Source organism: Vicugna pacos, chromosome 22, assembly GCF_048564905.1.
Source record: "Vicugna pacos chromosome 22, VicPac4, whole genome shotgun sequence".
NCBI lineage: Eukaryota > Metazoa > Chordata > Mammalia > Artiodactyla > Camelidae > Vicugna > Vicugna pacos.
Window position 1 is genome coordinate 12,607,131 of NC_133008.1, and position 15,284 is coordinate 12,622,414.

At 31.8% G+C, this 15,284-nt stretch overlaps 1 protein-coding gene across 4 annotated transcripts in view; it reads right to left on the bottom strand.

Moving 5' to 3' along the window:
- The window catches only part of RANBP17 (RAN binding protein 17), a 267,383-nt gene that overhangs the window by 223,499 nt on the left and 28,600 nt on the right, over positions 1-15,284 (bottom strand). For all 4 annotated transcript variants that reach the window (XM_072947248.1, XM_072947247.1, XM_072947249.1 and 1 more), the window contains exons 7-12: positions 14,557-14,722; positions 11,893-11,966; positions 10,866-10,985; positions 9,377-9,523; positions 8,686-8,858; positions 6,346-6,539 (exon numbers count right to left, since the gene is read on the bottom strand). In XM_072947248.1, the coding sequence (XP_072803349.1) occupies positions 6,346-6,539; positions 8,686-8,858; positions 9,377-9,523; positions 10,866-10,985; positions 11,893-11,966; positions 14,557-14,722 (874 nt within the window). The remainder of the gene's footprint in view (positions 1-6,345; positions 6,540-8,685; positions 8,859-9,376; positions 9,524-10,865; positions 10,986-11,892; positions 11,967-14,556; positions 14,723-15,284) is intronic.

Genomic DNA, 15,284 nt, shown 5'->3' on the forward strand with positions numbered 1-15,284 from the left:
GTGATAAAACAAGTCTCAATAAACTGAAAAATCTGAAATCATATAAAATATTTTGACCAAGGTAGAATTAAATTAGAAATTAGTAACAATAAGACAAGTAGGAAAGCCCTAAATATTTGGAGATAAAAGCATACTTCTAAATAATCCATGAATTAACAAAGAAATAATAGACTAGAAAATATTTTTAACTAAATGATAATAAAATAAAAGATCAAAATTTATGAGATGCCACTAAAGCATGCGCAAAGTGAAATTTATAGCTTTACATGTTTTTATTAGAAAATATAAAAATCTAAAAATCTAAGATGTGAAGTCTCTATTCAAAATTAGAGGAAAAAGGACAAATAAAATCAAACATATGAGGCAGAAAATACTCCCCCTAAAAACCTTATAAAAATGAACAAATAAACAAACAAAAAATAAAGAAAATCAGTGAAACCACAGTTGATTTCTTGAAAAGATTAACAAAATTGATAAATACCTAGTTGGGTCTATCAGGGAAAAAAGAGAAAAAGGGCAAAAATGATCAATATCAAGAAAGAAGAGGTGGGAGGGAGAAATGGGTGAAGCAGGTCAAAAGGTACAAACTTCCAGGTATAAAATAAATAAATTGTGGGGATGTATTGTACTGCATGGTGACTATAATTAATAATGCTGCATTACATATTTTAAGGTTGCTAAGAGAGTAGATCTCAAAAGTTCTCATCGGAAGAAAAAAAATTTGTAACAATGTATGCATAGTTAACTAGACTTTTTGTGGTGATCATTTCCCAATATATATAATTATTGAATCATTATGTTGTACACCTGAAACTAATGTGTTATATGTCAAGTATACCTCAATTTTAAAAACAGAATGAAAGAAAGGACATTATTTCAGATCCTACAGACATTAAAAGAATAATTATAGAATATTGGAAATAACTTTATTCTAATAAATTTAAAAACAGAACAAATTCCTTGAAAGACACAAATGACTAAACTTCAACCCAGGTGAAACAGAAAATTTGATTAGTCCTATACCAATTAATGAAACTGCATTCGTAATTATAAACCTTTCCAGGCCCACTGGCTTCACTGGTAAATTCTATTAAACTCTTAAAAGAAATAATATATACTGCACAAACTCTTTCAGAAAATAAAGAAGGAGGAAGAAATACTTCCTGACTCATTCTGAGGGCAATATTACCCTGTTACTAAAACCAGATAAAATCATCACACACAAAAAAAGAAAACTACAAATATCCTTCACGAACATCGATGTAAAATAAAATTTTTGCAAACTGAATCTACTATTATAAAAGGAACAATATAATCAAGCAGGATTTACCCTAGGAATGCAAAGCTGGTTTTACAAAGAAATATCAATCAATGTAATTCACTATATTAGCAAAATAAAAAAGAAAATAAAGGTCACATAAAAAAGCATTCAAAGAAATCAATGCCCCGTTCATTATAAATAGCCAGAGAAATAGAAGTGCACTTCTTCAAATTTATTATATCTTTAAAAAAAACCTACAGGTAACATCATACTCAATGGTTAAAAAAAAAAAATCAATGCATTCTATATACAAACAAACAAGGCCAGAATATCTACTCTTACCACTTTTGTTCAACATTGTACTAAAGGTTCTGCCAGTGGAATAAGGAAAGAAAAAGAAATAAAAGGCATGAAGACAAGACATAAAACTCTTTATTTGCAGATGGCATGATCATATACAACAATCCTGAAGAATCTACAGGGAAAAAAAAGCTATTAGAACTAATAAGAAAATTTAGCAAAGTCACAACACAAAGACAAAAATCAGTTCTGGTCTTACAGAGTAGCAGAGAATAATCAAAATTTACAACAGCATCAGAAATATAGAGATATACTTAGTGGAAGATTTAAAATATCTGTACACTGAGAACAATAAAATATTGCAAAGAAAATTTTAAAACCACCTATATAAGTGGAGCAATATACTATGTCCATGAACTGGGTATCAGGATGGCCCAAATTGATATACAGATTGAGGGCACCTCAATCAAAATTCTAAGAATTTTCTTTTTTTAAGAAACTGATAAGCTGATGTTAAAATTAATACAGAAAAGTAAAAAACAAAACTATTTTGAGAAAGAAGATCAAGATTTGAGGACTTAAATTAACTGATTTCAAGACTGATAAAGTTACAGTAACCAAGACAGTATAACACTGGCGTAAGGATAGACATATAAATCAATGGTACAGAATAGAGTCCAGAAACAGATCCAAGCCTTTCATGGTCAACTGATTTTTGACAAATGTACATGCTAATTCAATGGGAAAAAAGACGTAAGTCTTTTCAGTAAATGGTGCTAGAACAACTCAATATCCGTATGGGCTGGGGAGGAGGCCTTCTCCTTACCTCACATCATTCACAAAAATTAGCCCAAAGTGGATCACAGACCTAAACACAGTAGCTAAAACTATTAAACTTCTAGAAGTAAAACTAGAATATCACTGTGACTTTGGTTATACAGGGTTTCTTAAATATAAAAGGCACAAAGCATAAAGAAAAAAAATGAAAAAAATCCAATTGAAGGATTTAATCATCAAAATTTAAAACTTTCGCTTTTTGAAAGACAACTGAAAGGACAAGCCACAGACAGGAAGAAAATATTTGCAAACATATACCTGAAAAAAGGACTATATACAGAATATATAAAACACTCCTACAATTTCAATAATAAGAATATGTACAAAAGAACAAACAATTCAGTTTAAAAAGTCAAAAAATGGAAACAGACATTTAACAAAAGAATATATAAGAGGCCCCAAAAACAACAACATCATTAATTACTGGGGAAACTCAAAGTTTAACCACAGTGAGATACTACTATTAGATATCCAGTAGAATGGCTAAAGAAGACAATATCAAATGATGATGAAGATGTGGAGTAAATGAAACTCTCATATACTGTTAATGGGAATGAAAAATGGTATACTCTATAAAACAGCATAGCAATATCTTATAATATTAAAATACATTTCTCATATGACCCAGCCATCTGTCTCTGGTATTTATCACAGAGAAATGAAAATTTAATATACAAAGAGTTTTCTGCAAATGTACATAGCACCATTATTCATAACAGCCAAAAACTGCAAGTGTAACTCAAATGTCCATCAAGTGGGAAACAGCTAGACAAACTAAGGTAAAGCTATACTATGGAATACTACACAGCAATAAAAAGGAACATAGTATTTATATATACAATATACTTGAGTGTCAAAAACATTATCCTAAGCAAACAAAGCCAAACACAAAAGATCACTTATTGTATGAGTCCATATATACAGAAATCTAAGAGAGATGAACCACAGTGACAGAAACCAGTGAGTACCTGGGCCAAGAGTTAGGGAAAGTGATCAAAAGGCATGAGAAAATTATTTACAGAGTGAAGAAAGTGTTATATCTTAAATGTGGTGGTAGTTACATGGTTATGTATCTGCTAAGTTCATCAAATGGTACACTAAAAAAAAAAAAAAAAAGGAAAAAGATATTTGCAACTCTTAACACAAGACAAGGGGCTCATTATTCCAAACTATAAAGAGCTCTTACAAATCAATGAGGGAAAAAAAGGAACCAATAACCCAATAAAAAATGAGCAAAGAAAATGAACAGTTCTTTTACAGAAAAAGAAGACCAAATAGCTCTTAAATAAGCTTAAACAATTCTTAACCTCACTGATATGAGAATGTTAAGTTATATACAGAAATCATTTTCACCTGTAAGATTACCAAAAATTCAAAAGCGTGGTAACATTGTCCTGTGAAGGCAATATGTAACTCTCATAGATTGTTGGTGGACAAGTAAAATGGTACAGTTCTCACAGAGAGTTAATTTAGCACTATTTATAAAAATTACAAATACATTAACCTTTCCACCCAACAGTAATTCCACTTCTGGATATTCATCTTATAGATATACCTACACACACGTAAAATGACAAGTACAAGGTTAATCTGCATAGCATTAATTTTAATAGCAGAAGATGGCAAACAACTCAAATGACTCTCAACAGTGTAGAGAATAGTTAAATAAATTATGATACATTAAAAAAAATGCAACTATCAAATTAAGCATTCTTTATATACTGACTTAAAAATAACTAAAAAATACACTGTTAAATGAGAAAAAGCAAGGAATAGAACATGAGTGTGGTATGCACCATTCTATGTAAATAAGGGGGGATAAGAACTTACATGTTCATATATGTATACGAATACAGAAACTTAAGAAAGATGCAAAACTAGTAAGAATCGTCACTTGTTAGAGTGAAGAGGAAAGATTACAGGACTGGAACAGAACACATTTTCTTTTTTGTGGACAATGTAAATATAATATCTCTTCAAAAGGACAGGTAAATTAATTAAAGTAAAGCTTGATATGAAAATAACTAAGAGAACAGACACATTAAAGTTATATGTAAAGACAAGTCACAAACTTGGAGACAATATTTATATTACAAATAACTGAAGGAAGAATTCGTGTTAAAAATATAAAAGAACTCAACCAGTAAGAGAAAGACCAATAATCCAAATGGCGAGGGGGAAATGAACAAAGGTCACAGACACATATATCACTGATGATGTCACAACTAACAGTCAATAAACATTAAAAAATGCTAAACTTCATTAACTATCATGGGAGTGTAAAGTAAGATATGCATGAGGTATATTACCTCAGCTAGCCTGACAAAAATGTCTAACATTATGAGTTACTGGCACGGATCTAGATCAGAGTGGATGGGATATAAAGTAGTACAATTACTCTGTAAAATAGTCTGGCATTATCTACTAAAGCTGGCTATGTTATGAATATGTGTATCAATCTTTACAGCAGCGTTCATTTATTAGTAAAAAACAGAGAAAACACAAATACCCACTGACAAGAAAATGCATAAACTGCAGGATATTCAAACAAGAGAACTGCAGCAGAACTGCACAAATGAAGGAACTACACCTACAGCATCAATGTGAACTCTCATAAATGCAATGCTGAGAAAAAACAGTAAAGCAAGTTGTACAAGAATATATACAGTTTGATTTCATTTGTGTAAAGTTCAGAAATATGAAAACCATAATTATTTTCAGAATATATGCACATGCAATAAAACCATGAAGAAAAGGCTCTTTCTTCATAGATTTATTGCATATGCATATACTCTGAAAATAACTGACAAACACAAGCAGCAAGTATTTTCTGTGGGTAGGAAGGAAGGAGCAGCAAAGGTATTGATTGATATTGATCTGTTGTTTAAGCTACATGAATGGTGTTTATTATTGCTAGTCACTAGGTCTCAAAATACATAAATATCCTTTTGTATGTATTTTATATTTCATAATTTTTAAAATCCTACTTAAAAAAATCAATCATGAAGACAAAATGCAGCAAAACAAAATGTTAGTATCCCCCCAATTTAATTTATAAATAATGAGATATTAATAAGAGAACATTTAAAGAAGGTTAACTACTCCACTATCTAGCCCCTCAGCAGTGTTGTGTGACTTAAAAAAAATAAACCAGAGAGATAATGAATAAAAGACATTTTAGAAGAAATGTAAATGTAAAGGATAATTTTTAAAGAATTTTTTAAAAAAGAGTTTGGATGGAAAATCATTGAAAGTAAGTTAAGTATCATCCCTTATCACCCACTTTCCAAACAAAATAAAATAAACAAATATGAAAGAAAAAAAATCCTGGAACTATAATTAAAGTGCCTCCTATTAGAAATGAATATAGCCAGTTCCATTCTCATAAGTCATCTCACTTAAAAATCTGAAAAGTCTATTTAATTCCCTATGTTCTTGAAAGTATTTAAAGAAACATACAGAAATAAATAAATCCTCCTTCAGTAAAAAATGAAAAATAATGAGGAAATTGAGAAATTAAAATACAATAATAAAATAAAGCCATGGTGAAGACTAACACACAAATGCAAAATCATGATGAGGTCTTAACATAGTTTTTTACTGGCTAAAATTGGGCTCTGAATTTGCAGTGAGCTACAGAAGAAGGAATCAGGACTAGTTAAAAGACAGTTATAAGTTAATAAACTCTACTCAAAGATCTTTACCAGCTTTTTTTCATTCTGATTCCAGAGAGAAATATTCCCTGTGAATCTTACAAAGAACTAAAAATTAATCATCAAGCCACCAAGTTACCCAGAAGATTAATAAAATTAATGAATTATTAGAGGACCAGGAATTGGGGGAAATATATAAAAATAAGTTGCAGTAAAATTATTAAATACATTGATTAATGAATCTAAGTAAAATTCAACATACTGCCATATAACAGTCATAGAAAATTCACTGACCTTCCTGAATTGTCATGTCCATATTTACTGCAGAAGCTGAATGCAGAAGCTTTTGGTAATTCTGTGCATTTTGATCAAATAACTGTACAAGAAGAGTGCACGTCTTTTCATATTCACATCTGCTAACAGTGCACAACTGCTCCAACTGCTGAAACACAGTGGCGGTATCATCCAGTGGATCATCTAAATTATCTCTACAAAAAGAACAGGTTTGCAGACATTAGAATGAGACATACATTTTACTCACCACAAATAAACTTTATTTATATTAAATTGTATCATGAGTAAAGAAAAGACATAGATTGGAAGGTAAGAAATGAGAAGTCTATATTTGAAAATAATATGATTACATACATAAAATATACCAAAGTAACGACAAAAACGCTACTAGTATTAACAGGTGAGTTTACCAAGGTCCTAGCATACAGGTCAATAAATAGAATTCATTACTATATACTAACAGTGACAACTGGAAATTTAAATTTAAAAAGCAGTGTCTTCCAAAGGCACCAGAAAACACAAAATACTAATTAAATCTAATTAAGCATATGTAAGATCTGAACACTGAATACTACAAAACATTAATAAAAGAAATCACAGAAGAGCTAAATAAAAGATACACACACTCACTGGCTGAAAGACAATATTGCTGAGATGTAAATTCTTCCTCCAAATTAATCTATAAATTCAATACAATCCTACTCAAAATCCCAGCAAGACTTCTTTGGAGATACTGATAGGATGACTCTTAAATGTATACAGAAAAGCAAAGGAAGTAAAAAAGTCAAAACAATTTTCAAAGGGGGAAACCAAGGTGGAAGACTCACACTTTGATTTCAAAGCTTATTATAAGACTACAGTACTCAAGGCAGGGTATTGGCAGAAGAAGAAACACATAGATTAATGAGAAGAGAGTCCAGAAATAGAACTGTACGTATGTGGTCAATTAACTTTTGAAAAGAGTATGAAGGCAATTCAATGGAGAAAGGATAGTCTTTTCCACAAATTGGTCATGCATATGCAAAAAGATAAAAAAAAAATTCAGCCTTACCTATCACATACATAAATTAACTTCAAATGGGATCAGGAACCTAAGTTTGTTTTAGCGGGGAGGTAATTAGGTTTTTTAATTTATTTTTTAGAAGAGGTACTGAGAATTGAACCCAGGACCTCGTGCATGCTAAGCAGGCACTCTACCACTTGACCTATACCCTCCCTCCAATCCAGGGATCTAAATTTAAATTCTAAAACTATAAAACGTCCAGAAGAAAAAAACAAAGAACAAAGTGGACTTCATTAAACTTTAAAACTCCTGCTCTTTGAAAGACTTTGTTAAGAAAATGAAAAGGCAAGCTATGGACTGGGAGAAAATAACTGCAAAACACATATAATAAAAAAAAAAATACAGATCTCTCAAATCTCAATATAATAAAATAAACAACCCAGTTAAAAAAAAATGGGCAACAGATTTGACAGGAATTTTACCAAAGAGTATATACAAATGATAAATAAGCACATAAGAAGATATTCATCATTGTTAGTCATTAAGGGAATGCAATTTAAAACCATAATGAACTATCACACCTACTAGAATGACTAAAATTTTTTTAAAAACTGACAATATGAAGTGCTGGTGAGAATGCAGAGTAACTGGATCTTACATTGCTGGTAGGGATGCAAAATGATACAGGCACTTTGGAAAATAGTTTGGCAATTTCTTACAAAGTAAAACACACACTTACCATGCAACCCAGGAATCTCATACCCAGGTACATACCCAAGACAAAGAAAAACTTACATTCATACAAAAATCTGTATAAGAACACTTACAGATGCTTTATACAAAAGTGGAAAGAGCCCAAATATCCATCAACAGGTGAATGGATTAATAAATTGTGATATATCCATAAAATTGAATACTATTCAGCAATAAAAAAGAAAAAACCTACTGGTGCAAAACACAGGAATCTCAAATGCATCATGCTAAGTGTAAGAAGCCAGACTAGAAGGCTACGCACTATATGATTGCATTTATACAACATTCTGGAAAAGACAAAAATTTTAGGGAAGCAAAACAAATCAATAATTGCCAGAGGCTGAGGAGTCAGGAAAGGCCTAACTACAAAGGGACCTAAAAGAACTTTTAGAAGTGATGGAACTATTTTATATCCTGATTTTGTTGGTAGTTATACACAGCTGTATGCACTTGTCAGACAGAGCTTACAGAACTGTACACCAAAAAGGGTAAATTTCACCATAGGTAAACTGTATCTCAATTTTTTTTTTTAATTCCAAGATGCAGAAGATGAAAATACAACAAGAACATTTAGTTTTCAATACCTCACAACTATGGCAACAGATTCCAACCGAGAAGTGATAAAGGCCTTCGTGATTTCTGGTGCATAAGTGTCTAATAAGTGGGGTTCAGTTGATTTCACAAAAGGAACTGATGCTACCATCCTTTGCCACAGAGTTAATAAATAATGAACACTGTTGGGAGCAAATTCCCAATGCTACAAAGAAATAAAGCAAATGTTACTTAAAATGACCTTATATCCTCCTGGAATAAAAATTACAGAGGCAAAATTACTAAACATACATTTTGAAATAAACTTTTATTCTAATTATATAACCAATGAACATTTAACATAACAAATTTTGTTAAATGTTTGTGTACTTCCTTCTACTCTTCTTTTCATGAATATTTTTCACAGTTGATATTATGAGGAAAATATGACTTTAAAATTTCCCCCCAAACATAGAAAAAAAATTTTTCCATAAACTAATCTGTAAAACTTTATTTCTTCACATAAATTTTACTACAGCTCTTGATTTAGTCTTTAATTATTAGATATTTGGATACCCTCTAAATTTTTATTATTATAAAATTTGCTGCAATTAACTTTTTTACCTAAATCCTTGCAATGAACATTATTAACAAAGGGCTCTAACACTTTTTTTTAAAATTCCCATCAAAGAAAGGGTTTTAAAACTATCTATAGTTTAACATCAGTTATATATCTTTATTTACCTGTAGGCTAGTAATGGTAAAATTTGCAATCAAGCGAATAACTTCAGGATATTCCTTCACCAAAACTAATTCTCCCAGCTGATAATTTGTCTTTAAACGAGCCAAAAATCGACAAAATTCATGATAATTACCTGGATCGGACAAACCCTAAATTATGGAACAAAAAGAAAAGCTTTTTAAAAATCTTTTAAAAAAACAAACCAAGCTAATCCTATTATACCATCAAGAAAATTCTGAGAGTATTTTCTTAAGTCTCCCAGTTTTCACAGATGCTTACTGTACTTGGTATCAACTGAGTAGTAATCAATGGGAAAAAAAAATGATTCCTACTCGACTATAATCTTTTCATAAATAATTAATAATAAGGAATCCAAAGTAGAGGCTTTGGAGGAAGCTTTGACCATGATGATTAAATCATAATGTTTCGGAACACAAAAATATATATTACACAAAATGCATATTACACAAAATAATTTGCATGGGGTAGGGTGTGGAAAAGAGCAATATCACTGGACTTACAGTAAATGGTACATGTACACACACAAATAACAGAAATATCTTTTAATTCAGCAAATATTTATTATCGACAGGCATTATGTCCTCAAACAATTCCCTGTCTCTTAAGTCATTCAAATAAATTACTGCAACGAAGAGCAGAAAATTTAACAAAAGTACTACAAGACACAGAGGTAACTTTGCGAGGAGGACAGATTAAAAGGAAAGACCAAGAAAGGTGCCCCCAGTGAGCTCCTTGAAGAGAGGGCACATGTGTTATTATCTTTACAGTTTGAGAACTTTGCATTCTATTTGGCATAAAATAGAATTCATAAAATTTAATACTATTTAATACTGAAAGAATCTGTAAAAATTTCATTCACATGAGCTCCAGGAAAGAACATAAAATAGTTTCGAATTATTAAGAACCAATTTAAAAAATACATTTTGTACTCATGGCTCTTTTAATACATATTTTTAATTCTAAAAATATATATACATAATCTAACTTTTACAGTCATAAAACATCAACGCGAGGATGATGGAAAATCAATTACAAGAATTATCTGATATTAGCATACTATCTTCCACATATTTATTGACTGATAATGGTGAGTTAAATGACCAAAAATTTAAGTATATTGGTAAAATCCCATATTGTCTTCTAGTTTAGATAGTAGGTATAACTGAATTAATCATACCAGTAATTTAAAAAGTACCAGCAAAGAAACGCAGTACAATGGTAAAAAGCAGAAGTATTCTAAGATACACAATCTCCATTCATATTCACCTAAACGAATGGGGAAAGTAAACAGAACAACACAGAAGTCACTTAGGAAAACATCCACTTTTAAAAACTGCCCATTTCTACTACAAATGAGATTTAGGAAAGAATACACCTCTCATTTTCTTCCAGAATCATAATAAAGTCATGTGTTTATTATGCACCTTTTAGCAGAAAAGTTAATTATTAATTACATTGCTTGATAAATACCTGAGGGTTTTCAAGTATCCTTTTTACTCCCTTAATTAAATTACCAAGGTACTTGGCACGTTCAGGACTGCTAAATAAGGACCTTCTTGTAGAAGCAAATTGAACTAAACATGAAAGTGCCTAAAAACAAGAACATTAAAATTCATTTCAATTTTAAAAGTAGCCATGGCCCCATGTAAGAACACTAGTCTTTACATAAATACAAACTAACTACCACCTTAAAACCCTAGACTTGAGAGCAAACATGCTTTAAAAAATGGGTAGGGGGCGTATTCTGGTGAATCTATCCCTCCCTTCTAGGCAATAACGTATCTAAACAAACACCACTGACATGTGCTTTAAATCTGGAACATCTTTTTTCAGGAAATGGCAATATTAGAACTGCCCAACTTCTACAACCTTAGATATTAAACTGAAAACTTTTTTTTTCAACCTTGCCTGGTCTGTTTTAGATTGCAAGATGGGATCTAGAGTCTCAAAGTTCTATATAACCAAAGAGTTTCAAGAATTTTTTAGCACACAATAGAATTTCATTCAAAAAAATAAATGAACAACTGGAGTGATAAGCACAAAATCAAGTGAGCAGATCCCCTTTGTGTCTCATTTGGAGACATCTGATGTGGGCCGCCTGGCAAACCTGACATGGAGCCAGGGGGAGCAGAGAGCTAGAGGTTAAGAGAAGGAACGTAATAGGTGGGGTGGCAAACTGCTGGACTGAGGCCCAGAAGAAGGGCTGGAGACTGAGTAGAAAGAAAGATACTTATTGGTTGACAGGCTGTCTTGGCTATCTATGCACAGGAGCTAAATCACCAGTTATAGATTTGGGGCTCACCAGTGAAACAGCAGGAACCACTGACCATAAATAGAGTCTGACAACAGTTTAAGTAATATAAATCCCAGATGATGTAAGAATTTCTTGTGAAAGGTAAAACCAATCAAGAATACATTGAATTTTTTAAAGTAAATATGTACCACTCTTAGATAAATATCACAGGTACTAGTTAATGAAATAATGAGTTTTACTTACTAACTGAGATAACAGTGGTGGAAGTGAATGATACAAATTAAAGAAAAGATCCAATGTTTCTGGTTCCAGGAAAACTGAAAAAAACAAAACAAAACAAAAAAAACTAATACCGTTACTTCTAATTCAATGACCTTAACATAGTAAGACATTATCATACAAACCAGGAACTTCAAGACCTCTGCATGTGGCCACTCTTCCCAGTTAGGCTTAATTTCTTTTTAATTTCTAGCTATCTTCTTTGAAAAATGAAATAATACAGAGATAGAAATCAAATAGCTAAGATGTTTCATATTTGTATGTAGCATCTACAGCTCTGAGAGAAACTCACTATTTTCATTTATATTAAAGTAATAAAAACATTTAAACATTCAAATAATACCAAAAAGTAAACAGTACTAAAAAATATACAGTAAAGAACAGCTGCACTACACCATTCCAACTAACTTTCAACTCAACTATATTTACATATATTTCCAAGTAACATGCTACATTGCTATTTCTTTGATTATTTTACTTTAGACCTCAAATGTATTCCTGTTACAGTGAGGCTTTAGCTGTCTAATCACTCATCCCTCCACTTCTACCACTCTTCCCATATTCCACCCTCTCTCAAAAATCCAATCAGAATAATAACAATTTGGGATTAAATCAATTCTAACATTACCTATAGCAAATAATGTAACAGCTGAGCCAAGGAGTGTACTATGATTATACCACATTTTTAACACTCCCTAGATTTAATTATAGCATCTTTTCTGTGCTTAGTTGTGCAGATAGGGATGTCACTAATTCTTTCGAGATGCTTTCACAGATTTGCAAAATGCTCTTCATGTCATTTCCCACATAATCAATAGCATCAAATAACCTATCATTTCCATTTTCCCACTGCTACCTCTCAAAGCCTTCTTCAACTTTTGGACTGGCTGTTCCTAAATTTGCTACATAATTATCTGCTTTTTACGTCTGTTTATTGTCATCTTGTGTTGAAGCTCCCCTTTCCCAAACCCCGTATCTTCTATTTTCTTGGCTTGTAAATCAGGTAGCTTCCTGACATCAAGCACATAAAGGATAAATTCCAGCAGGATCTGCATGTCTAAACATATATTTATTCTCATATACTTGATGATTGCAGTCTAGTTTGAAAATAATTTTCCTGCAGAAGTCTGGGGACATTACTCCACAGTCCTCTAGCTTCCAGTGCTACTATTCAGAAGTCTAATAACATTCCTGATCCTGATCCTTCATAGGTGACTTTCCTTCTGGTAGATTTTAGGATCTTCTCTCCATCCTTGTTATTTTGAAATGTCCTGTTAGGAAGCTTAGTGTATTATTATTTTTTTTTTTTTGCATTCATTATGCTGGGTACTTATGGAATCTTTCAAACTGAAAATTTGTGTGTCTCAGTGCTGAGAACGTTTTTTGGTATTATTTACAAATTTCCTTCTATTTTCTCTGTCCTCTCTTTCTTGAACTTCTATCAGTTAGATGACAAGCCACTTAGTTTCATACACTAATATTCTTGTATTTTTTTTGTCCTATCAAATCTCTCTTACTTCTTTTGTTCGACTTTCTAGGATATTTCCTTAACTTTATCTTCCAACTCTTTTACTGACTTTTATTTTGGCAACCGTCTTTTACATTTGGAATATTCTCTGAACTTTTGTTTTTGAAACAATATCCTATTTGTGTTTCAGGAAAGACCATTTTTTTATCTTTTTAAGGATATTAATTATACCTTTTTGAAATTTACTTCTATTCTTCACTTTGTCTCTCTTTCTACTAACTCTCCCTTTTTAAAAAAAAAGTTTCTTGAGATAATTACAGATTCATATGCAGTTGCAAGAAATAATAGAGAGATCCCACGTATTGTTGACCCAGTTTCTTGCAATGGTAAGTTCTTGCAAAACTAAGGCACAATCAAGAAAGCACATGGATACAATCCATCAATCTTATTCGGCTCTTCCAGGTGTGTGTGTGTGTGTGTGTGTGTTTCTCTACTGTATCTGATACCTGAAAACTTTCAATTTAATTTCCCAAGGGAAAAAAGCTCTGGTCTTGGGAGTCAGGAGGGAAGTGCATATGGGTAAGAAAGAGGAAAAGGCCACCACAGAGCTGTACAGGTAGCAGAGAAAACCCCGAGGGAATGGGTGCAGAATATAGACTTTTTACCAAAGTCTTTCTAGCGCCACTGCCCATGTCTAACTTCAGGAAAACCCCACTGCCATCATCTTTCAGCAAAAGAGTTTGGTTTTTTTTTTTGGTATCCCTCTCCATAAGAAAGTAAATTGCAATTCTGCTCTGCTAAGTTAGCTATTCTAATTCATCCTCTTTAACTTTGAAAAATATGTTAGTATCTCCTGCCAAGTGTTATATCCTCTCCCACTCTGTTTAACTGAAAATTTCAAAACAAAACTCTTCATTTTCCTCCCTAAACTTGTTTTCCTCCAGCTCCAGAGCTCTTTTCTTTTTTCAGCAAAATCAAAATATAGAAGTTACTATGATATAAAGTGGGGAAAAGATTTCAATATTGGATATCAGCAGCTACTTTGGGTCACAAATTTTTCTGAACTTTTTGAGTGCCTAGTAAAAAAATAAAGATAACTATATTGCTTAATTCTGTGTCCTTTTATGCCGACCAGCTCTCAAACTCAACTTTTTTCTTACTTGTTCTCCAAGTTGTTGGAATCTGTACTGTGCAGAGGTCATCTGCAGATTCATCTGCTGAACTGCCAATGAAGTCAAAGCTCAGGCAGCTGAGGACCAGTTTCAACACTTGCATTACTAGACTTTGTTGACCTTGATCCTGAAGATTTAAAGGTTTAGCCAACACCTAAAAAAGGTTCAAAGTCAAATAAAACATTATGAAATATGGCAATTAGAATTGTATTACTCAACTAATTTAAACAATTCTTCAGTGCCAAATTAAAATTAGTAAAAAAAAAGAATTTGCAGTTATGTTACCATATATATTAGAAAAAACAGTAGCATCACTATCAACAGTAATAGACTGTTTTCAAATTTAATCTTGTAAAATGAGAATAAAAACTTTCAGATTTAACTGCATATTGTAGGTCATCTTCTAAAGTTGTACGAAGTCACGTTAGGACAAATACCTTACACAGCACAAATGCATAAATGTATAGGATTCATTAGTTCAAAGAAGCAACTTGAACAAGCTGAAAATATAATATTCTTCAGAAAAAAAATAAAGGAGCTTCACCCACATTCAGCTAACAAAGATTCTCAATGCTGTCTGAATGTGTGAGGACGCTCACAAGAATCCGAAGAACAATCCTGACTCCCTCAAAATGTTTATTCTGACACAACCAGAATACATTTTATCTCCAAGGGATACATTGTGGAAATATATGTGGAGGAAATGATATGAAGTT